The sequence below is a fragment of the Polyodon spathula genome, chromosome 1 (assembly GCF_017654505.1).
Source record: "Polyodon spathula isolate WHYD16114869_AA chromosome 1, ASM1765450v1, whole genome shotgun sequence".
NCBI classification, from domain to species: Eukaryota; Metazoa; Chordata; class Actinopteri; order Acipenseriformes; family Polyodontidae; genus Polyodon; species Polyodon spathula.
In genome coordinates, this window is record NC_054534.1 from 85,968,014 (window position 1) to 85,992,180 (window position 24,167).

Sequence of the window (24,167 nt, forward strand, 5' to 3'; positions counted from 1 at the left end):
AACAAAAAACTGGATCATTAGGAGTACTTGATGACTAGGTGTAAAAACCACTATACCAATCAGATTTTTATCTGCCTGTCTTTCTGTTTGTTTTTTGCAGGTTTTCGTAAAATCAGCCTTGATGACCTCCGTAAAGCTTATATAGTCAAGGATGTTCAACAATATATTCTTCACCGATTAGATCAAGAAGAAGCTCTGAGGCAACACCTCACAAAAGAAACTGCAGAGATGTTAAATCAGCTCCACATAAAAAGCAGTGGTTGCTTCCTCTACTTGGAACGAGTACTGGATGGAGTTGTTGAAAACTTCATCATGCTGCGAGAGATTCGTGACATCCCAGGGACGCTAAATGGACTCTACCTGTGGCTTTGCCAGAGACTTTTTGTGAGAAAACAGTTTGCAAAAGTCCAGCCAATCCTGAATGTGATTCTGGCAGCGTGTCGCCCCCTAACAGTCATGGAACTTTATCACGCGGTATGGACAAAAAATATGTCATTGACAGTGGAGGAATTTCAAAAGAAACTAGATATTCTGTCGAAGCTTCTTGTTGATGGCCTTGAGAACACAAAAATCCTTTTTCATTACAGTTTTGCAGAGTGGTTGCTGGATGTAAAGCACTGTACACAAAAGTATTTGTGTAATGCAGCTGAGGGACATAGGATGATGGCTATGAGTTACACTTGCAGAGCCAAGGAACTTGCACCACTGGAGGTGCAGGAATTTGCATTGCACCTGATTAACTCTAGCTTACAGTTAGAGCCCTGTAACTTAGCACAGTGGATGGTGTGGAACGGCACCCCTACAAAAGACTCATTGACAACCTCAATTCCAAAAGAACAAGAAGTGTTACAGTTGTTGGTAAAAGCTGGTGCTCAAATCAATAGTGAAGATGATCGTGCATCTTGCATCGTACAGCAGGCCTTGGAAAGGGAAGACTCCATTAAGACTTTATTAGATAATGGAGCTTCTGTAAACCAAAATGACTCCAGTGGAAGAACTTTGTTAGCTAATGCTGCATACAGTGGAAATCTTGATGTGGTTAACTTGCTCATTTCCAGAGGATCCAGTTTGGAGATTGAAGATGGTCATGGACAGACAGCACTTACACTTGCCGCGAGGCAGGGGCATACCAAGGTGGTGAACTGCTTAATTGGCTATGGGGCAAATATCAATCACACAGATCAGGATGGTTGGACAGCACTGAGGTCTGCAGCCTGGGGAGGACACTCTGAGGTGGTATCTGCACTTTTGTATGCTGGTGCCAAAGTAGACTGTGCTGATGCTGACAGTAGAACTGCCTTGAGAGCAGCAGCTTGGGGAGGACACGAGGACATTGTGCTTAATTTGCTCCAGCATGGAGCAGAAGTCAATAAAGCCGATAATGAAGGAAGAACTGCACTCATTGCAGCGGCATATATGGGCCACAGAGAAATTGTGGAGCACCTGCTTGATCATGGAGCCGAGGTAAATCATGAAGATGTCGACGGACGGACTGCTTTATCAGTAGCTGCACTGTGTGTGCCTGCTAGCAAGGGACATGCATCTGTAGTCAGCCTTCTTATTGACCGGGGAGCAGAAGTTGACCATTGTGACAAGGATGCCATGACTCCTTTGTTGGTAGCAGCCTATGAAGGACATGTTGATGTAGTCGATTTGCTGCTTGAAGGAGGAGCAGATGTTGATCATACAGACAATAATGGGCGCACTCCTCTTCTTGCAGCTGCTTCTATGGGCCATGCCTCGGTTGTAAACACCCTCTTGTTCTGGGGAGCAGCTGTGGATAGTATTGACAGTGAAGGAAGAACTGTATTGAGTATAGCATCGGCACAAGGGAATGTGGAAGTTGTACGGACTCTACTGGACAGAGGATTAGATGAGAATCATAGAGATGATGCTGGCTGGACTCCACTGCATATGGCCTCATTTGAAGGGCATAGATTAGTGTGTGAAGCTCTTATTGAACAAGGTGCCCGATGTGTTGAAGTTGATAATGATGGTCGAATTCCATTGATATTGTCTGCCCAAGAAGGTCATTATGACTGTGTTCAGATACTGCTTGAAAACAAATCCAGTGTTGATCAAAGAGGCTACGATGGTAGGAATTCATTAAGAGTCACAGCCTTAGAAGGTCATAGAGACATTGTTGAACTGCTTCTTAGTCATGGAGCAGATATAGATGGTAAAGATGCTGATGGCCGCCCTACTCTATACATCTTGGCACTTGAAAATCAACTGGCGATGGCAGAATATTTCTTAGAAAATGGAGCAAATGTGGAAATAAGTGACACAGAAGGAAGAACAGCTCTTCATGTTTCCTGCTGGCAAGGTCATTTAGAAATGGTGCGGTTGTTGATTAACTATCATGCCGATGTCAACTCTGCTGATAACGAGAAACGTTCTGCTTTGCAGTCTGCTGCGTGGCAAGGACACACCAAGGTAGTCCAGCTGCTGATTGATAAAGACACTCATGTTGATCACACGTGTAATCAGGGAGCCACTGCACTCGGCATTGCAGCCCAAGAAGGACACTTTGATGTGGTTCAGATACTGTTGGAACATGGTGCTGATCCAAACCATGCAGATCAATTTGGCCGCACAGCAATGAGAGTTGCAGCAAAAGGGGGTCACTCCTCAATAATTAAACTCCTTGAAAAGTATGGAGCCTCTAGTCTGAATGGCTGTAGTCCTTCTCCTGTACACACAATGGAACAAAAAGCCCCCCTTTCTGTTGCATCAAAAATGCAGTCAATAACAATAAAATCCAACAGCTCTGGCAGCACAGGTATAGGGGATTTGCAGCCTTCAGTCCGCGGCATGTCAAATGGACCTGTCCATGCCTTCAGCTCTCCTTCAGAATCTCCTGACTCAACTGTGGATCGGCAAAAGTCCTCACTTTCTAATAACTCTCTTAAAAGTTCAAAAAACTCTTCCTTGCGAACAACATCTTCTACCGCAACTGCCCAGACTGTACCTATTGACAGTTTCCATGCTATGACTTTTACTGAACAAATTCAGCAGCATTCTTTGCCTCGTAGCCGAAGCAGACAGTCCATTGTTTCACCCTCTTCGACAACTAGGTCTATAGGACAGCATGCTAGTACCCCCTCCTGTGAATTTGAATGGAGTCAAGTAAAGCCCAATCTGAAGTCAACTAAAGGAGGTAAACCTGGGAAAAATGGCTCAAGCAAGGAATGTTCAGGAGGAAGGAAGTCCAAGAACAGTGGTTCCTGTCAACCACAAGTTTTAGAATATGAAATGACACAGTTCGACAAGAAAATGGCTGTAACAAAGCCTGTATCAAATGTGGGAGTGACCATAAAACAGATTCCAGTAGAGCCTCTATGTAAAATTGTGGTTCCACCACCTCAGCTAGATGTTGGGAGATCACATCAACAATTCCTAATTCAGCAACAAAACAGTGCAGAAAAGAAAAGGACCGGCATAATGACCAACCCAAACTACCATCTTCAAGGAAATCAGGTTTTCTTTGGAAGAGTTTCTGTCCCGAGAACTGTACAAGATAGGGGACATCAGGAGGTATTGGATGGTTATCCAGTGGGAGAGACAGAAATAACCCTTAAACAAGCTCTTAAACTTCAGATTGAAGGAACAGACCCCAGCTTTAACTACAAAAAGGAAACTCCATTATAGCTGGTAAGGTTGGATTTCTGGTCAGACTTAATAGTCTTGCATGTTTCTGCTTTTTGTGAGTACATGCAGTAAGTGCTTTCAATGGGACTCACTGGTTCAGGCAACATTCTTCACTGACTGCAATGAAATAAATACCATAAAAAGAAATCTAATGCACATTTATCATTTTGTTTGGCTCATTTTTGTATGCTTCTATAGAAAGAAATGTAAATATTTTACTAAAAAGGAATAATTAACAAAAAACATATTAATAAATAATTTGTGTGATCCACGGTGGAAATTTGCTTAGAGTGGAAAACTTTGGCCCTGGTCTTTTCCAAGTACAGTGAAATAAAAAAAAATGACATTTGACATTGACAGCGACGCTAAATCTGTAGTAGAATATTTTCTTTTTATTTCAGATGTCTTGAACAGTGTCCATCATATAAAAATGGGAAAGACTGAGCCAAAGGAACTTCTTATCTGCAGAAAACGGAATTCATTTTTTCCCCACAATCCAGAGCGTAAGCTTTGGACACCTCTTAAAAATGCCTGGAGAAGAATGTGATTGCTGCACACGGATTACATTGACTGATACTGCTATGTGCCTGCAGTTGTGATGGCCTTTTCAGTGTAACCCTGCACGCTTTATCATTTTTATTTAATGTGTCATGTATTTAATATGCAGAATATGCACTTTTCATAAAGTAGTTTTTTTCCCCAACAGATCCATTATTGGAAAGACATCATGTGGATTTGTGTTTATACCAACATACACTTCAGGGGGAGGTGGAGTTGGGGAGTTGGAAAGAAGAATATATTGAAATACGTAATACATTGTAGGTCCAGAATTTGACAATATAACATTATCTTCATCTATAATTTGCCTTTAGGAGTTCTCAGCAATGGGAAGTAAATAATATTCCACTCATAATACAAAATATGTAAATGTACTATGGTTCCTGTATATTATATGTTACCCATGCTGATAGTAATGGTATTTTACAGTTTGGGTATAATCAAAGCTATTTATTATGGAAAAGCCACTTGCATTGCATATCATATGTTGTACCATGGTGCTGTAGTGATTGTATACCTGAGATATTTGGGGGCTGTGTTTGATCCCAGTCTTTTTTTTTTTTTTTTGAACACCATAGTATTATTGGACCCTCCTGAGGGGGTAGCTAAAAACATAAAGAACAAATGCATTTACTTTGTCCCTGTGGGACATTTACTAATTGGAAGACTGGGTAGAATTGAGGCTCAAATCATTTTGGTTTAAAATGTAGTGTGCCAGAAAATGTGTGGTTTGTCACAGAAACACGTGCAGTGCATTTATAATACTAAACCTACAGGAATCCTTGTAATGCAGAAGGATACTGCTAAAGTATTATGTTTTTTAGGGTGATTTTGCTCATCATTGGGATTACATAGAAACCTTTTTGGTTACATAGTGTCTATTGTGGGAAAGGTATATAGATCTCTGGTTTCACGAGGGGCTAGGATTTCTAGACTGGTTTGAGCATTGGGTGCAGTCATATTTGGTTTGAAACAGATTTTGGAAACCCAATGTGGGTCATGAGTTAGTCTAGGAAGAAACAGAGAGAAAAAATATTGTTTTCAGAGGCTGCATTTCAAATCCTCATGGGATGGGTTTGTGAAAAAGCTTGGAATTGGAGCGTGAAGAGCTCTCAGAGTTTGAACATCTGTTTTTACTGGGCTTGTTAAGGGTATGGGTTTGTTTTTTTAGTAATGTCAATTCTGCTGGTTATTCACTTTTTTTTTTAGATCTTTCATTTATACTATTACACAAAGTTCATAACAGTCAGAAAACAATGTATACAGAACTACATTTCATTAAGGAAAGAAGATATATACATTTCATTAAGGACCAGAAAATATAGCACTGCATCAAACAGTATTGGATAAAAGCAGTTAACTAAAGCGTTTCAGTTTTTTGCTTTTGATGTGCAAGCCAGCAACAAATGGGATTTATAAATAGGAAGGAGAGGGTTTGTTTAAAGAGTTTCTTGCCCTCGTATCCCAGACAGTATCCATAATCATTTTGCCAACTTTTTTTTTTTAACTTTTTTTTTTTTTTTTGGTGCAAATGCCTGTTCATCCAATTAGGCAGTTATAGTTGCATTTAACAATTTCATTGTAAATAGCTTATAATGTACATTGAATTTCTCATTTTAAGATTTTTATTTTATTCCTTGTATTATATGGAGCTGAAATTCTTTATGCATATTAAAGTGCTTAATACATATATTTGCTTTTCTGCATATAACTTGTCTGTCTCCTTTTTATTCATTTGTTTGTATACTGACAGGACTTTAAATTTAATGTTGCTGATACTGATGCACATTTTCACTGCAGCAAAACCATTTAAATACATAGATAAACAGAAAGACACATTTGACTCTCTCTCTCTCTCTCTCTCTCTCTCTCTCTCTCTCTCTCTCTCTCTCTCTTATATATATATATATATATATATATATATATATATATATATATATATATATATATATATATATGTGTATATATGTTATGTGTGTGTGTGTGTGTGTGTGTGTGTGTATAATGGCTTTGAAACTTCCTGCATCCTGATTGGCTGCTGACATTCCAATCCTATAAAGAGTACAACCAGTGGTATGAACAAATAAGTCCTGGAAAATTATCAGTACATGAAATGAAATGCAGTATAATCGTAAATCTCGAAAAACTACTCGCTTCTAAATCTTTTGTAGTCATTTTTGTATTACTTTAGTATAAATACATGTTAATTTGGATTCATATGTTGTTTTTTTCTGAGTTTATGTGAACGAAAAGACACACATTTGCCCGTTTTCCCATTGGAAATAGTGATATTTTGAAATATCACTGTCCTGGTCACAAAAGCAAAGTTTGTGAGGAATAATAGCCATGTTCTATACTTTTGAGGCATAAGCAATTAGGAAATAACACTTACTACCCAGGAACAAAAAAAAATAAAAATAAAAATAAAATTGTTACACGGTGTAATAGCTGGTCTAGCATTCACTAGCAGCTGAACATTTCTGATTCATGAAAGTGTTCATAATATGGGTCAACCAGGTGCTCCAGGGTAAGGATAGTATTGTGTAGGTTGCATTCTTTTTTATGTGTATAGTAGATATTATTCTGTCATTTTGAGTTTTTCTCCCCTTTTCTTTATGTATGACGTGAATCTCTTTGCTTCTTGCAGCCACTGACCCACTTTGTTCTGTCTTTGCAGTCTTTGAACTTCCCCTGACATTATGTGCAAGTGGCTCTATTATTATTATTATTATTATTATTATTATTATTATTATTATTATTATTATTTAGCAGAAACTTTTATCTAAAGCAACTTAGAGAAAATTAAACAAAATATAAAAGTACAATCAACCTGGGTTAACTCGAAACCTTCGCTTTATTCGACAGACAGACTTGATCCCATTTCAAATAAATGCATCCTTCCTCTTTTAATTTTTTATTCAACACCACACTTTACAGGTATTGAAGGGATAGAAACTATTAAAAAGACTTGAGGATAACTTGACACTCTTGTTTCACGTGACTGAACTCTTGACTGAAACAGATCGTTCATTCATTCATTCGCAACTACCAAGTGCAGCTGGTTAGAGTATCAATTCACAAAAAGTGAAAAGCAAAAAATGAGGTTTCATTCAACTGGCTTCAAAGCTCAGATTATTCGTGATAACAAACTTGTCAGCGGAACTTTCAAAGCGTGTGTTTTTGGATGCAAATGCTTGATTTCTGTGCGAAACTAATTTTATTATTGTTTTTGTTCAAGTTAATTCTGTATAATGTACATTTGTTAACTTGCTATTTAAGCCATCAAATTAGACAGTACAAGCCAATAACTAAAGGTATAGTCAATATGTTATGCACAGTTTGTGGTTGGATTGTTTTTGTAAAAATAATGCTGTAGTTATTTTATGAATTCTTATTTCAGTTGAACTATACAAGTTGTACTGAGTTTGTACAGTACTGGCATCACTAAATGGCATCCCTGTGGGGTGTCGAGTTAACTGAGGTTGATTGTATATAAATGACAGGCAAAACAAATGCAATATATACAAAATAATTATAAAGAAATACAAAAAAAATATGAAAATAGGAATTATAAATAGTTTGAATAAGTGGATTTTGAGAAGACCACGAAAAGTAGTAAAAGGCTGAAAAGTGCAGAGGATAACCGGCAGCTGGTTCCACCACCGGGATGAGGAAAGAGAAGGAGTCAACACAGGAGAAGGAAGTGGAGTGAAGAAGGCATAACAAGTGGGCCAGTAGAGGGTGAGCAGAGAGGGAATATAAGGAGACACAAGGGATTGGTGATAGAAACAGGCTGTATGGAGCGAGAGGCAAGGGTCTTAAATTGGATGCAAGCGGAGATAGGAAGCCAGTAGAGTGTGAAGCAGAGAAGTAGCAGAGTTGGGAGAATACCAGACCAGCAGCAGAATTTTGGATAAGATGAAGAGGTCGAATAGCTGAAGCAGGGAGACCTGCGAGGAGAGAGTTTCAGTAATCTAATCTAGAAGAATAAGATCTCGGACCAGGAGTTGAGTGGGGGATTCTATAAATGTTGCTAAGAAAGAAATGACAAGTATGTGTTAGTGAAGAGATGTGTTGAGAATAGGTCCAAAATAACACCTAGGTTTCTTGCAGGAGGAGAAAAACTGATAGCATCAAGGGGGACTGATATAGAAAGGGCAGAGAAGTAAAGGAGGTCTGATTTAGAAAGTCGAGTTTGAGGTGATGTGTATGTGTCCAAGATGAGATTGCTGAGAGACAATCTGAAATGTGGTAAGAAATCAAAGAGTCAAAGGAAGGAAAAGAGAGAAAGATCTGAGTATTGTCAGTATATAGGTGATATGAGAAGCCAAAAGATGAGAGGAGTGCCTAGTGAGCGGGTATAAAATGAGAGTAGAAGGGGACCTAGGACAGATCCTTGAGGTACACGTGTAGAGAGAAAGTGAGCAGAAGAGAGAGTCAGACCAGGAAACTTGAAAAGAATAGTTAGAAAGATAGGAGGAAAACCAGGCAAAGGCAGTGCCTGAGATTCCTAGATCAGAGAGAGCAGAAAGGAGAAATGCATGATTGACAGTGTCAAAGGCAGAGGAGAGGTCAAGGAGAATTAGGATGGAGGAGAGGAAATCAGTAGGAGCAGAAATGAGAGTTAGTTACAGAGAGGAGGGTGGTTTCTGTGGCATGTGCAGGACGGAACCCAAGAGGAGGGTGAGATCAGGTCTGAGGGGATATTTGAAGATGGATTGGCTAATAGCTTTTGCATATTAGCTACCTTTAAACAGGAGGAGGCAAAATCATTAGGTGTAAAGGAGGCGGATTGGGGAGAGGATGTGGGGTTTAAGGAGGGAGGAAAAGTAGAGAAAAGTCTGCCAGGGGTTGTTAGAAAAAGTCAGGATGAGAGATTCATAGTATGAATGTTTGGCAAAGGTGAGGGCTGACAAGAAGGAGGAGAGGAGGAGAGGAGGGAACAGTAATGATCTAGATCAGAGGGGAATTTGCCGCTCAGCAACACTTAAAATGGTATGGGATGAGCAGAATGTAGAGGACAGCCAGGGCTGGGGAAGGAAAAGTGAGCAGGGTGGGAGAAGACAGGACAGAAGGAATCGAGAGTTGTGGTGAGAGTGGAAGCCAAATCAGCTGAAAGCAGGGAGAATGATTCAATAGGAGGAAGAAGTGAGAGAGCAGAAGTAAAGGTTGTTGAGGAATGTGAGGTCGAGGTGAAAAGAAAAGGGTAGAAATAGAAAACACTCTTTTTGCCACCTGTTACTACAACACCAAAACAGCCAGTGTCCTTTCCCAATGTCCAATTAATCCATGGGGACCTTCTGTATTTGCATAGAAAATCATTTGTGTACATCAATTGCTAGAGTAATCCTAAATATAGTTTTACTTAAAATGATACACACAATTCAACTATAAATACAATTACAAGATTCAGCTCCCACTCCCAATTGCCAATGTTCCATCCAGCCATAAAGTCCAAATTAAGGAGAAAGTGATGGATACACCATTATAATATGTGTCTGAAAAAAAAAACCCATCAGAATTGGTGAGGCCTGTGACAAGAGCATATCCACTACATTTCAGGCTATATGTTGGTACTGTAACTTCTGGGTTATCAGCCTCATCCACATAAATAATAATTAAGTAGTCTCTTAAAGGACACATAAGGACCTTTTTATTTTATTGTATTGCTACAACTGTTTACGTAATGTGTATGTATTGTTTTATTTTTATTTTTTTACATCTTGAACACTTTTTAAACTTTTAAATTACATACCATGCCTCAAGACGGCTTCCCTGGTACCCGCATGGACCTCTCAGAACTACATTTCCCATCATCCTCCTGCTCACATATGTAACTGAGATGGATTTACCAGTGAACAGGAAGGAGATAGAGGTCCATGCAGGTACATGGGAAGCCATCTTGAGGCAGGGAATGCAATTTAAAAAGTGGTCAAAAATGTAAAAAAAATATATATATATATATATATATATATATATATACATATATATACAATAAAATAAAAAGGTCCTTATGTGCCCTTTAAGACTTTTCTGAAGATTTTGTCAGGATGAGACCTCCCTGTATCCTTTTAGATGTGGCCAAGTCTGATTGCTATTTTAGTAACTCACATGCTTTCCCCATTACCACTAGAGAGGAATTATGTCTTTAGGTTCAGATCCTGCTATAAGCCAGTCTGCCTTGGGCTTGGCTAAATCTTCATGCCACAGAAATTTCCCAGGTTTTAGAGTCAAAATGTGCCTTTTTATTTATATAGATATATGCAACTACATTTCTCATTTTCAAATTTAATATTCAACCCATAATTATTAGGTATTTATATTTATTACTCTAGTATTCTAGAGTATTCTAGTATTCAGGTTAAATGTTTTCTAAACATGATATAAAAAAGGATATGCAAAATATATTAGTATCATTGTAATGGTGCTTTATTGAGAAAAGCATACAGCAGTGTACCAGCTTTAAAAAACACTGTCCAAAAGTGAATGGTCTTTATCATGAATATGGTTACAGCTTAAAACTGTTTAGCACTGAAGTGGTTAATGTTCACTGGACACCATCTGTAAGGAAACTAGTATGGATGGGAGTATAATAACCTGCAAATGTTAAGTCACATGACCAGGTCAAAGCGTGTCAGAGGAGTTTCTATAACAGATTAAATACAAGAACATATGGAATGAAATTACCCAAAAGTCAAGAAAAGTGTTTTTAAATCATGGTGAACAGTGGGGGAGCGAATGTAGACAGAATGGTTGAGTATTACTCAGGAAAACAGTCTCCCTATCTAGTATAAACAGTACTCAGTGAGGTCTCTGGCATATCCATTCGGGTTCTGGTTATTTCCTTGTACACCTAAACATCCAAGTTATCAATTATGTATCTCCCAGTCCCATTCTGCCTCTTAACCGATTGTTCATAACATGCCTAGGTATGTCTCCCATTGCCTGACAATATTAACCCACTCTTAAACTTCTGACCAGCCTAATCTTGCTGTTCTTCCAGAGCCTCTGGTCACTGGCATCTGGGTCGTTCATGAGCTTGTTTTTCTGTGGATGAAAGTAACCTCCAGGTGATTCCTTCACGACTAGAATTCACCCTTTGCTATTTTAACAGGAACAATTCTGGCAGCTCGCAAAAACAAAGATTATAATAATATAATCACATTTACAATATTCACAACAGTGTTACAGTATTCCTAAAACTGAATTAGTAGCATTGTATTTATAAATATGTGTAGTACCCTGTGTAGCGTGCACATTCAGTTTATAGTTGCTCTGTTCATACACAGCTTTGAAACTTTGCTCTCAATGGCAGTGTGCTTGTGTGATTGATTTGTTTTTTTTTTTTTTTTTTTTTTTTATGACAGTAGTACTGAATCAACCCTCAAAGGTCTAGACACCACCAAAAGACAGATAATTTAACCTAGGTTTTAAAGTTTGGTCCATGACCGGTAAAACATAAGAGAACAGTCAGTGACATTTGTAATTACAGGATATGAAGAGAAAGTGCAAAAGGGTTTACTACATTTCCTCAAGGCTTCTTCAGATTAAACAGTTGTGGCAGTGGATGGGTTCCAACCCTGCATAAAACAGCAAAAACAGAACAGCAGCTATAAGCCGTTCTAATTAAATCCATTTGTCTTTTTATTCCCTCTGTACAAAACTTACAACCTCACACCAGCACAATCCCACAGAGCTTATGCTGAGCAGTTGTATTAATTGTCAGTAGCTCTAAGATGCTTGTAAGTTGTTCTCCTGAGGCTAGTTTCTATACAGTAGTACAATATCATAGTGTCTTCATACAGAATATTAATAGAATTCATATCAGAGAGGCAGCGTTTCTACAATGTGTTGTCCATGTTGAATTACAGTACCTGTTTTATTCATTCAGGAGCTCCTCTATTATGTCATGTAAAATGCAAAAGGTTCTACAAATTATTGTTCTTCCTATATGATTTACCTTGATTTCCAACAATGGTGTCAAGAAGTAGCAACAAATCACTCAGTTTTTTCCAAACATTTACCAGCAACAAATTTTGCTGGTAAATTATTTTTGAGTTAAAACTTTATTTTGAATCAATGCTTTTATTGGCAATCTCTACTGATGGACCTAAAAACATGCAGCTGCCAATAACTGGAGATGTATGTCACTTGTTTTGGAATAGGTTATTCTGTTAAGACCAGTTTCTCCCATTATAATCAAACCAAAACAGAAAAAAATGAGACAACTACCCTTCATAATCATAGGGGGAGGGCCAACTGCTCTGCAAACACAAAGTACTGACACAAAAAGAAGAAGAAATGGGGTACAATGAACATGAAGGCAATCTGAAAGGAAGGCATCCAAACAGAGATTTCTTTAACCTAGTGCAGTATCAAATACACTTTTGTTAAAACAGATTTATTTTAAAACTGAAAACTTGAGACCTATATAGTGAACGGAATGATGTCAGCTCTAGTATACGGATGTGCAGCATCTTACTTACTAGTTAACAGTATGAGCGCAGATGTTAAGGGTTTATTGCTGTGCTATATTTTGCAGTGCTGGTTCACTGGCAGAACCTCAAATCACTTAGGGCCTCATTCACTAAACGGTGGTAAATGACCAGAATTAAGGCATGGTAGATGGAAGCCACACCGTGCACCAAAAAATGAAACAGTGGCTGCTCTATATACTAAGCTAATTCTATGCACAAATAGTTGTCACATCGCATGGAAATTATGCACGTGGTTTACACACACTGTATTGTAGTATATAAGGGCGCTCGAAAGAAAAGGTAAGTACGGTTCCGAATGGCCCTTTGCTCTCATGTACTTATGTATGACATTGGTATTTAAGTGCATGATGCAAGGTATGTCCTCTATTTGTTTTGTCTGTCTTGTACATTGAATTATAATGTGTACTTGCTTTGAAAATAATTGTGGATGACACGTTCTCTCACCACTCACCCACTGGCCATGTTTTGTGCCTCCTCGGCATCCATCACTTTCGCTTGGCAGTGCATTGTTGACAGCTATGTTATGCAGAATGCAGCAAGCAACAATGAGTGCACACACTTTCCCAGGGCTTTAAATGTAGCACACCACCAGATCTCTCTAAACATCTGAAGCGACATTTTAATACTCCAAATATAAACCTTGTGTGGGAATTGAACCCAAGACACGCTAACAATGCAGCTTGCAATGCAGACACCCTAGCTTTCACCACACAAAGTTTGTCCTTCCATTTTACAACATTGCAAGTAGTATAGCAGTAAAGTTACAGTTTTTAACAAGTAGCAAGATGAACAAGATTTGTTTTGAAAGTTTTCATCAAATTTTGCAAACTATCATAATAAGCTTGATCCGTTCATTTAGTATATTGTAACGTTTTCGTGTTTAGGAAGTAGTACTCATGGAGAAGGTGCTGAATTCTCAAAATGTTTGTTTTATTTGAAACTACAGAGAATTCCTGTCAGGGGCCAGAATATACGGCACCAAAATAATAACCCAACGTTGTAGTCTTGGCATTTCACTGCATGTTCTCTTCGGTCACACCTCACAAGCTCGCTCAGTCACACCCACAGTTTTTCATTCAAATTCAGTTGAGCACTGTCTCCAGTCCCCAGGCTCATGCACCCCCTTATTATATAACCTCCTGTTCTTGCCCGCTGCTCATCAACCAGTCGCTCATCAACCAGTCGCTGCAACCCCCGAAAACAACACACATTCTCCCCACTCATTCACTCACTCCCCCTTCCTATGCTAAGTAACCGTGTGACCCATTCCCCTTACAATACATGTAACACAAAAGACAGGCGAGACAAACTAAACAGACAAGTCCTACAACAAAGCAATTGTCAAAGTCGTTACAATATATTTTATAATTTCAAAGTAAAAATATATGAAAGCATGACGACTTTTATGTACAAAAACATTCACTAATATACAACTGAACAAGAACTGTTGAGTGTTTATTTTTGTTTCATACACTATTAGATGGCAGTGTTTATATTTGATAGTGAAAAATAAATACATAAATATATCAAGATAGATGAAGAAAGAAAGAAATGTCTATTTACTGATTTATTCATTCATTTATTTCAAAATGTATTACTGTATTTATTTATTAATGTTTTATTTTTACCAAATATATAGGTTATCCTTCAGAATAGCTAATTCTCAGAAAAATAAACGTTTCTTTTTGTCTAGTGGAAACCACAAATAGTGTTACTCTCATCAACCAGTATCAAGAGGAGGAACTGTACTTCCTTGCACCAATAGGGACCACAATGAAAGTTACACTGACAGGGAACCAATTGTTTTTCAGAGATCAAGATTTGAATCTCAGAATGATGATGATGATGACGACGATGATGATGAAGATGAATGATGACTTAAAAAATCTCCAAAATATAACAAAGTCCCGAGAATTCTCAGCTGGCTGACTTCATCTTTCAAAATAATGCTTGTTTAACTAATCATGTATCATGTAACAGCACTGACAGTAACACAACATGCTTGCAAACCGACGGTTAAGTTTCAAATCCCACACATGGCAGACCTTTTTTTATATTTATGTTATATAAAAATATTTTTTTTTTGCATGCATATGTTCCATTTTAAAACAGAAATAAATAATTTAATATAAATGATATAGATGGCAAAATAAGTGTGTTTCCTAGTATATAATATGGCTCCGTGTTCAGTTCAGGCTTTTCAACTCACAAACCAAAGCATTCTGGTAAGCGTAGAACTTTTTCTCTTAAAGGAAAGAATGGTACCTGAGACAGGTAAAATGTACCAAATGCATTGGGTTGACAGGTAAAATGTACCAGAATGCATTGGGTTGTGAGCTGAAAATCTTGGGTTGTGAGCTGTCCCAAACTGTCCCACTGAACACAGAGCCATACGGTCATCTTAACTAGTATATTTCCATGTTGACAAAACAAGTTTATTGTCATTAAACTTAGATGTCCTGTAATACACATATGTGTGGATAAAAGTTCCTGGGGTCTGCAAAAATCTGCAAAAAACGTGAGAAAAAGAAAAGAAGGAGGAGAAAGACATTTTAACTTACTTTGGTGGTTTATTTCTCTTACTGTATGACAGTTTTTTTTTTTTTTTCTACATTTCACCTAAGTGTTGGGAACTACAAATTAAAAGTGAAATGGTGCTTTTGGCCGATTTACTTTTGCTGCACCAATACCCTGAAAACAGGTAAACTATCCTTGCTGTATAGAGAGTCTAACAGTTCTCTCTGATAACTGTCATTCCTCTCAATTGTACCGATTCTCTGCCTATGTTCTGGGGTCAGACAATAGTGTTAGCAGCCAGGGTCTGATCCCGTAACCAGCATCACCTATGACAAGCATTAACAACAATGTTAGAAAATTGTCCATGCTTCCTATCAGCGCCTTGTGTAACACGTATTATAAATTACTTACCAAGAAGCCAACCCGCTCCATATACACCTGCCCCTTCATGTACCGTCAGGGTAGCTGGCGACCACTTCAAGAATCGGCAGTTTCGTATCACACACCATTTGTACGTTAATGGAGTGTTAATGCTTCCTATTACAAAAGGGTGATGACAGTGCCACATGAGTGCAATCAAAAGCTCCCAATGCATTTGGAAAGCCAGACACTTCTTGAAAGATTATATTTATATCATGGAGAGCATCTGTCTCTCTGGGATATAGATATACTTCCCAGTGCGTTTCAACAGGGCATTTAGTACCTGCCGTAAACTCCAGGTTGCGATATCCCACCAATTGCTGACACAGTTGTCTGAAATGACCCAGATGCTAAATAATGCAGTGTGCACAGCAATTTCACTAGACCTGGCACTGCATGACTCCTATCTGTAAGTCAGATTTGATGTCCTCATATAAGGCTAGTATGATCTATGTGCTCAATCTGTATCTAGTTATCCTCACACAGCCTCACATCTGCCTGGTCCAAAATACTCTCTCCCTGACTCCTCTTCTCTTTCCTGAGCAGCTCTTCTGTTCTAATTTACGCTCTTCTCCTGGTTCTGTGACACAGTACCAGTACCACCTCCATGTTGTGATTTAGTAATTACACCACCTGGTTTCAATAAGCGCTACTTTTAACACATGCTGAGGCACCTAGTAAAGTCAGCACCATTAAGTGAATATGGTTTGCATATCAAATACCTCCTTTGTGGTATTTAGTGATGTAATTTGCATACATCAACATTATTAATTATATTGAAATGACTAGAACACAGTACTTTTTCCACACGCTTTTTTCCACGCACTAAGTTGCCTGCTACTAGTTAGTCAATACAGCAGTGTACAAAGCACGCAGCAAAGAAACTTACTGCATACAAAACACGTTACCACTGTTTAGTGAATGAGGCCCTTAGTTATTTAAAACAATTATAAAAGTCACATGATAATGATGCAACAAATAAGCTTTCACAAAATGACTTTTCTTTCTAACTCTCTAAGCATTGAACATAAAATTTACCCTAACATTTAAACAGTTGCTGCTGGTAAAAATACCTGAACAATTGTGTAAATGTCCAATCACTAATTAATGCTTTCAATAAGACTAGAAAAACATTTGAGTGATCTTTTTAACCCTAGTAGGAGTCTGTAAAATGATAACAATGGAAGAAAAAGAAAAAAAGAATAGATTGCTCCATATAAGTTTTAACTAAGGGTATTGCAACATCTCTGGTTACAGACCTAGGAGACCACACAGTTAGTATATCAAGATAACATTTTCTAAAATAGGAAGGAGGCTTTTAGTGTGAATCTTTATTTGCTGTATTTCAATTCCAGTAATTACAGTGTAAGCCTATTACATATATAGATAGGTGTCAACATTACTAGAATTGTACATTTACAATTAATTTTCATGTGAAAACCATAGTTGAAAATGTAAACCTTCGTTTCTACAGCATTACTCAATGGAAACCGGTTTCTAAACACTGATCAGAATCTGGTAGCACACTCCAGTGCATTGTACTTCACAAAGTTTGGGTTTCACACAGTCAGTGCATGGTTGCAAACTGATACCTTACCGTTCCAGACAAAAAGTAGCATACTTGGGGGGGGGGGGGTAAAAATAAAAATATTACATTTTTTAATGGTATTATATATTATCACTAAATCACTGTAGCATAAATATATATTTTTTTTTTAGCAGCTCAAAGGTTACAGACTGACTATAGTTTCAAAATGATCACCCACCCTTACGCATGCGTTATTTCCACTCAGGGTGGGTGAAGCAAACATCAGGTGATTCTGCCTATGGAGAGCTCTGCTCAAAGCGCTCTGTACTGCTTTGCAGGTTTCATATAATTGAATTTTAATCAGTGGAGCACAATCTTTCTGCATTATTAGGAGTATAAATGCTCCAGTAAACATAAATAATAATCACAACACTCATACTTTGACGGTTTTAGTTTTATTTATTAGATGCAGCTGCATTTTAGTAACAGCAATAACAGCTGGTTGAATTTGTTTTCTGTGTTTGATAGTGTACTGTACATTGAAATTAGCCTGTGTAGCATTTCTCAACAGAAAGTTATACTCCCCTTGGTTAATGTTTTTGATGTTGTAAACATTTTAAATGGCACACATAATTATGTTTAGATGGGTAGTAAACAGTAACATGATAAACATTTACAGTAGAGACTATTCTGGATTATTTATAATAACTTTGTCAAATAGAAGGTTAATGTGTGTTTCCGAAGATTCCCAAATAATGTCTTTTGATTCTGCAAATTCAAAGAATTGCTGTTTGGTATTCTGTGTCAAAACCAGCAGTTTCTCAGTCCCAAACAGTTGTGACATAACTTTAATACTAAATAAACAGGGGAAATGTATATTTCTAAATCAGATTATTCAGGCTTTTATTGCAAATGTTGTACCGTTCCCATACAGTAGAACGAAAATTGTAAATGGGTACTTGAGCTGAAACCTTTTGACAGAAGGGATACTGTTTTTAAAAAAAAAGGTTGAAAATCACTGTACTAAACAGTCCACTGCAGCAGGTTGTCTGTATATCCATTTTAGATCACCTTTCTTTCTGTCAAGTGCGTAAATGTTGAGAATTCACAGGAGTACAATGGGTTTCATTGCACCTGGACTTTCAATATAAGACTTACATTGACTGGTATGAATGCAGGTGTAAAAGAATCTGGAGATCAGAGTTTTGTGTTGCTGAGAATTTTAACATTTTAGGGATTTTCTAGCACAGGCCTTGTTTATATTGTTGCTTGTCACAAATACAGAAGAAAATATAGCAACCATTGTTTATTTATACATTTTTTGGCTTTGAGACATTCAATATGATTCAGGGATGTAACAGTGTTTAAGATTGGCTTACATATTGCAGTTGCCTTGGAAACTGTAGAAGTTCAAGTAAGATGTATTGTACACTGCTTGTATTAAAGCAGTGCTGTAATTGTTTTAAATGTAATCAAGGCATATAGATTTTAATGACATTATTACTGCCCCCCCCCCCCCCCCCCCCACCCCATTATAAACTTGTGAATAAAGAGAGCTTGGAGAGAATTTGATCTGCAATTTGGTACTGGGAAGCAACAGCACATTTTCATCTAGAGTGATGTCTTTGAAATATCTGCATACTGATGTATAAACTACATGAGTAGAATCAATAGAACTTCAACAAAAGAAAAGTGGTACCAGTGAGATAAGAGGTGTAAGAATAAACTTTAAAACTGTGGTTAGCACGCCTTTAAATTGCATCATCTTGTTGTTACATTTTATATTTTCACACCTGTTATAAAACTAGTTATAAACAGACCTGTACGCTAGTCTCTCCTTTGTGAAACATATATATATATATCTTATATATATATTATATATAATTTATATATATTATTTATATATTCGTAGAAGCATCTCAATGATTTTATACAATATGTTACATGTGTACACTTTTTAAATAAAGAATTCAGTATTTTATGTTGTTAATTAAAGTACAGTAAAAGTAAATAAATAAATACATGAATTAACCTACAATACTCAACTGCTATGTATGTGGCCCTTTAAAAGAAAGAAACATATTCATCTATACATAGGAAGGAAGGTAAATATTTGTCAGTGACATTAGTTTTGATAACTGGATTTGACCTTCTGCATTTGTATACATAAAGGAAATGCATGAAAACATTAATTTAGAAAGTTTATGATATTATGAGCATTTCATGTTTAGTCTGAAACAGTTATTAACATCAGAACACCCTAGTAATACAGTACATTTGTCCCTGCTTTCAGTGAAAAATGGACTGGTTCAGCTTGTTAATCTTTATAGTGTTCATTCATCTACTTCCCACTACAATATTTTTAAATAAATATACAGCTTGCATCTAGGTTTTACAGCAGGGGTAACGTGGCTATAAGCTTAAAAGATGTTAATTGGATCCCATCTCATTCATCGTTTGATGACAGCACATAACTGTACTGAATACAAAATTGCAGTATTCCATATACATCTGTACTTTACTTTTTCATCTGAAGCATTTTTCATCTAAGGAAAACAGCTAGGCTACAAAATGTTTCAGACCAAGGCTCTGCTGACACCCTGCTCCATGGATTTAGTTTTTCACAACTGGGTTATTATACTGTAACTTCCTGCTCACTTGACTTGGACTGGGTCTACAGAACAAATTACATTGAGAAGCCTTCATTGGCTGCATGTTTCTTTTCGGATTGGTTTTAAAATCTTGTTATTGACCTATAAGATTCCTTATAGGCTAACTCTTCAGCATCTTTCAGACATGTGGTCTGAATACATTCCAGCCTGTTCTCTAAGTTCTTTAAACTGCAGGGCTATTGACCACCCTGAAGGCTCGGCTCAAAACTATGGGAGGTATAGAGGGCATTTGGGTACCATGGTCCCTATTTTTAAAATTATCTGCCATATCAGGGATTGGGTGCCAATTTCTTAACTCTAGATTAAAACCTATTTGTTTGACAATTGGCATTTCAGTTGTTTTATGTATTATCTATTTATTATGTCCAGCACTTTGAGGTATTTCATAGAAGGTGCTTTATAAATCCCTATTGTGTTGTAATGTATTGTGGTGTTTTGAAACACATGTAGCTAGAGCCAAAAGTTTAGCATCATGTAAAATTTTATGATTGAGACATAATAAAATTAAAAAAAAAAAAAGATATACACTATATAAACATAATTTAGATCTTTAATTTAACATCATGTAATCAAATAAACTACAAAATGATGTCACAAAAGTCTACCAGAAGCCTAATTAGTAGTGCAGTATTTCATATTAGATTTTGAAATATCACATGTTTTAATTTTTGTCAGTTTTTCATTAAGTATGGAAAACTACAAAGCGGTATGTAATTCGATATGTTAACATAACGTTATTCAGCAAGCGTCATTCAACTTTATGGAGCAAAATTAGTTAATTCTATATGGTGATGCAAATTTTTTTGCTATAGCTGTATTTTATGTCTTGTGTATTTATTGAGCCAGATTGCATGTAAATGCTATATGGTTTTATTTATGATTCTGGACACAGATTGCTACACTGACTTATTTTACTGTCTGTAAGAGAAAGTGCCCTATTGTCTAGATACAAATGGTGAGACAAAGCAATAAAAAATAGAAGATACGGTTGATTGATTCAGAATTTTGTATTGTATACTAGTCTTTTTACTAGATGACTATTTTGTAGAAAACATTGAATATATATATATATACACACACACACAGTAGATAGGACTGTAAAATGCAATTTGGACATTTGCTTTATTTGGTCTTCAAATATCAGCATGACCTTTTTATGCCTTTTGTTTGTATCTAAATGTAAAATAATTCACAAAATGACCTTCAAACCTAACAAGGTAGATGCGGTCTACTAGATGTGATTGCCCCTTCTTATTTGAGCTTAATTCAAAGCACCAACAAGAGTAAGGCTCAACAGATTAACATATAAATGAATTGCCTAATCTTTCTCAGCTATCTGCACTTCTCACATGTGTCATGCTTGGCAGAATAGCAGTTATGGTCTAAATTAGACTTAATGCATTGTGGAACTGATATTGATATCAACATCTATTGCGTTTTTGTTTCCTTCAATTTTGGTAAAAAAACAACTATAAATAAGTGCGTGTGTGTGCGTGTATGTTGTGTGTGTGTGTGTGTGTTTCTGTCTGTGTGTGTCTGTGTGTCTGTGCATGATTCTAGATCCTTCCAAAAAATCGGTTTAAATTCTTTGTATTGATCTCAGAAAAAGCCACATGTGCATCACAAATCAAAGGTATTATTCAAACTTGCTTTTAAATTCTACAAAGTAATTTGTTCTGTTTATTCATTTTAGCACAGTTATGTGTAAACAGTATGTATACTATGATGACAATGTGACATTATAGACTTGTATTCTGATGCATTTTAAAACAAAAGTGTAAGACAATAATGTTCCAAAATGCATTTGTCTGTAATTACATTTCAGGAAAATATCAGGAGTGCATAAAACACAGAATCTGGAAAAACTCAATTAATTATTTGTAATCATATGTAAAATATATGTGTGTGACGTGACGCTACCACCCCAACCAGCAAGGGTAAGGGCAAGCTTTGCCAACAAAGGAGCCAGAGTAAGAGTTTAATAATATATTAAAGAAGCCTGACTACGCCAGTGCGGGATTTAACCATGCAAAATAATAAAAGTGGTGAAATAGATAATCATAATATACAATTCCCAATAAGCACAGGTTAGAGAAATACTCTGTAGGGGAGTATGACAGGATTGAAAGGAGTCCCTGTTGTAATTCACCCTCCCATCCACTGGCAGCACTGTGTAGGGCTGATCGTGATTGGGTCAGGAGGCTGAACTCTGACTAGACCAGATGTTCCGGGTCAGACGGCCATCTTGGCTCAAGGCGGAACCATGTGGCCACCGAGTCCCATCATTGCAATCAGCTGTGCTGTGCTCGTCAATTGGCTGATGTGGGGCAGCGCATTAATTGCTGGAGCGGGACTCTGCAGTATTAAAGCAGCATGGTTTTGCCATTCGCTCTCCCTGTGCTGAACTAAAAACACGGAAGAGACACACTGTGCTTTGTTGTTTTTCTTTTACAAACCTGCTGTAATTCACAGAATCCTGAAGCTTTGGAAAACCTTGGTGGATTACTGCGGTGGAAAAAACCCTGAACTATTCTATACTCATTGGAAGGGAGACAAGAGGCATGAGAGGAAACCCACTGCAGCAGCACAGAGAAACCCTGTGCTTCTTTGTTGTTGTTGGTTTTATTTGAAACCTGAGTTTACCATTGCTGGTATTCCAGGTAGTTTTCTTGTTTGTTTTCTGCAATACTGGACTGTTCATTTTCATTGTGAATTAAAATAAAATCCTGCCCAGATACCATTGCTGGTACAGGGCTCCAGGACTAAACGTTACTTCCGGCTCCTGTGTGTTGTCATTTCTGGTCTTTCCCTAAGGTCCGCCCACTACCCTCCCACAGGGAGCCACACCACTTCCAACCCTCCACCCAACCTGGACAGGAACACAACCAAGCTCTTATCTTTGTAAAAAAACATTTTAATAAAATATAACAATGAGAAATCAGACAAAGCATTACATCAAAAGGATCTGTAACAATAGACTACTCTATAAAAAAAAATACAGACTAAGGCTGTTTTACCTTACCGTCTGGTAGGCCAAGGCACCTATGCTTTTCAATAGCACCCTTCACACCAAAGGCGTCACGACCAGTGGCATCGGCGTGACACAAATGTCAACATGAGCAATGAAAAAAAATAGAACTGTTGGTCCTGTTTTTACGAATTCTTTGCCGACAACTATATAACTGAGCAATCAGAGAACAGCTTCATGTCAAGTTTTTTTAAATCAAGCCCTGTTTCACTTTCACTCAAAATGGAGGAGAAGATCTACTTTCTCTGATCTTTTTCCCTGACCAAAGCAATTATAAAAACACAGAAGCCAAAAACATAATATGGGAGTCGATAGGTAATGATCCGGGCATGCCTGGTTTGTATAATTTCATTCATGATTAAATGCATATCACCTAATATTTTGTCAATATCATCAGACCTATGATAATGATAATGATGATGATAATAATAATAGTAATAACTGTTGTTGTTTTGTAGGGAGTGCATAATTCTTGGATGTTGGATATCCAAAATACTGTGTCAAATGCGGATCAGTTGGCCATTATCTTTGCATTAGCCTATTTTTTCAATGGTTTTAGCTGATGAGATAAAGAAGAAATGAAAAAACCTGTGCGACACCTACTTGAGAAAAAAGAAAGAGAGGGTGACCAATAGTGGGCAAGGCTCGGCCACTGTTAAAAAGTAGAAGTATGAAACGTGCATAGCGTTCTTGAATTGTGCACAGAAAAAAGAAGATAACAAATACATGGAAACACTTTGCACTTTGTATATGGTCATTGTTAAGTTTATTTAAAATGGATCTCTGTAGATTAATACATGTACAATATAATACATTTAGGCTGCGTAGAGACGTGTTCTGATTTTATCATATCCTATTTAAAATAAAAAATAACACCCCTCATAAAATAAAAAGCAGCTATTTTATATAAAAATATACAGCATTAAACCCTAATGGAAAAATTCAGGTATTTTTTCCTCATTTGTGAGTTTGTATTTTACAGTTCCACCACAAACATTCCAACACTTGGTGATGACGATAGCGAGAGTAGGAGAATTGACAGGGAAAGCATATCTGAAAGAGAGTTTGAGGATGAAGTACACCCTTGTGAAACACAGCTCCGTACACCTCAAACACCACAGGCAGCCGTGTCACCATCAAGATCTTCATCTGGACGGCAATTACCAACAAAAAGGCTGTGCCATAAACAGCACAGTTCTGATCCTGTTACGGAGCAAATTTTGTCATACCTCTCGACAAAATCTAATACAAAGCAACCCCAGGATGAAGGTGAACTGTACGTGCAGGGCCTGGAC

General features: G+C 37.3%; 1 protein-coding gene across 1 annotated transcript in view; it reads left to right on the plus strand.

The window, feature by feature from the left end:
- LOC121323626 (ankyrin repeat domain-containing protein 50) overlaps positions 1-5,763 on the plus strand; it is a 43,691-nt gene extending 37,928 nt beyond the window's left edge. Inside the window, exons 4-5 of the mRNA XM_041264785.1 lie at positions 101-3,654; positions 4,053-5,763. Of these exons, the coding sequence (XP_041120719.1) occupies positions 101-3,651 (3,551 nt within the window). The 3' untranslated portion in view covers positions 3,652-3,654; positions 4,053-5,763. The remainder of the gene's footprint in view (positions 1-100; positions 3,655-4,052) is intronic.
- The last annotated feature ends 18,404 nt before the right edge of the window (positions 5,764-24,167 follow it).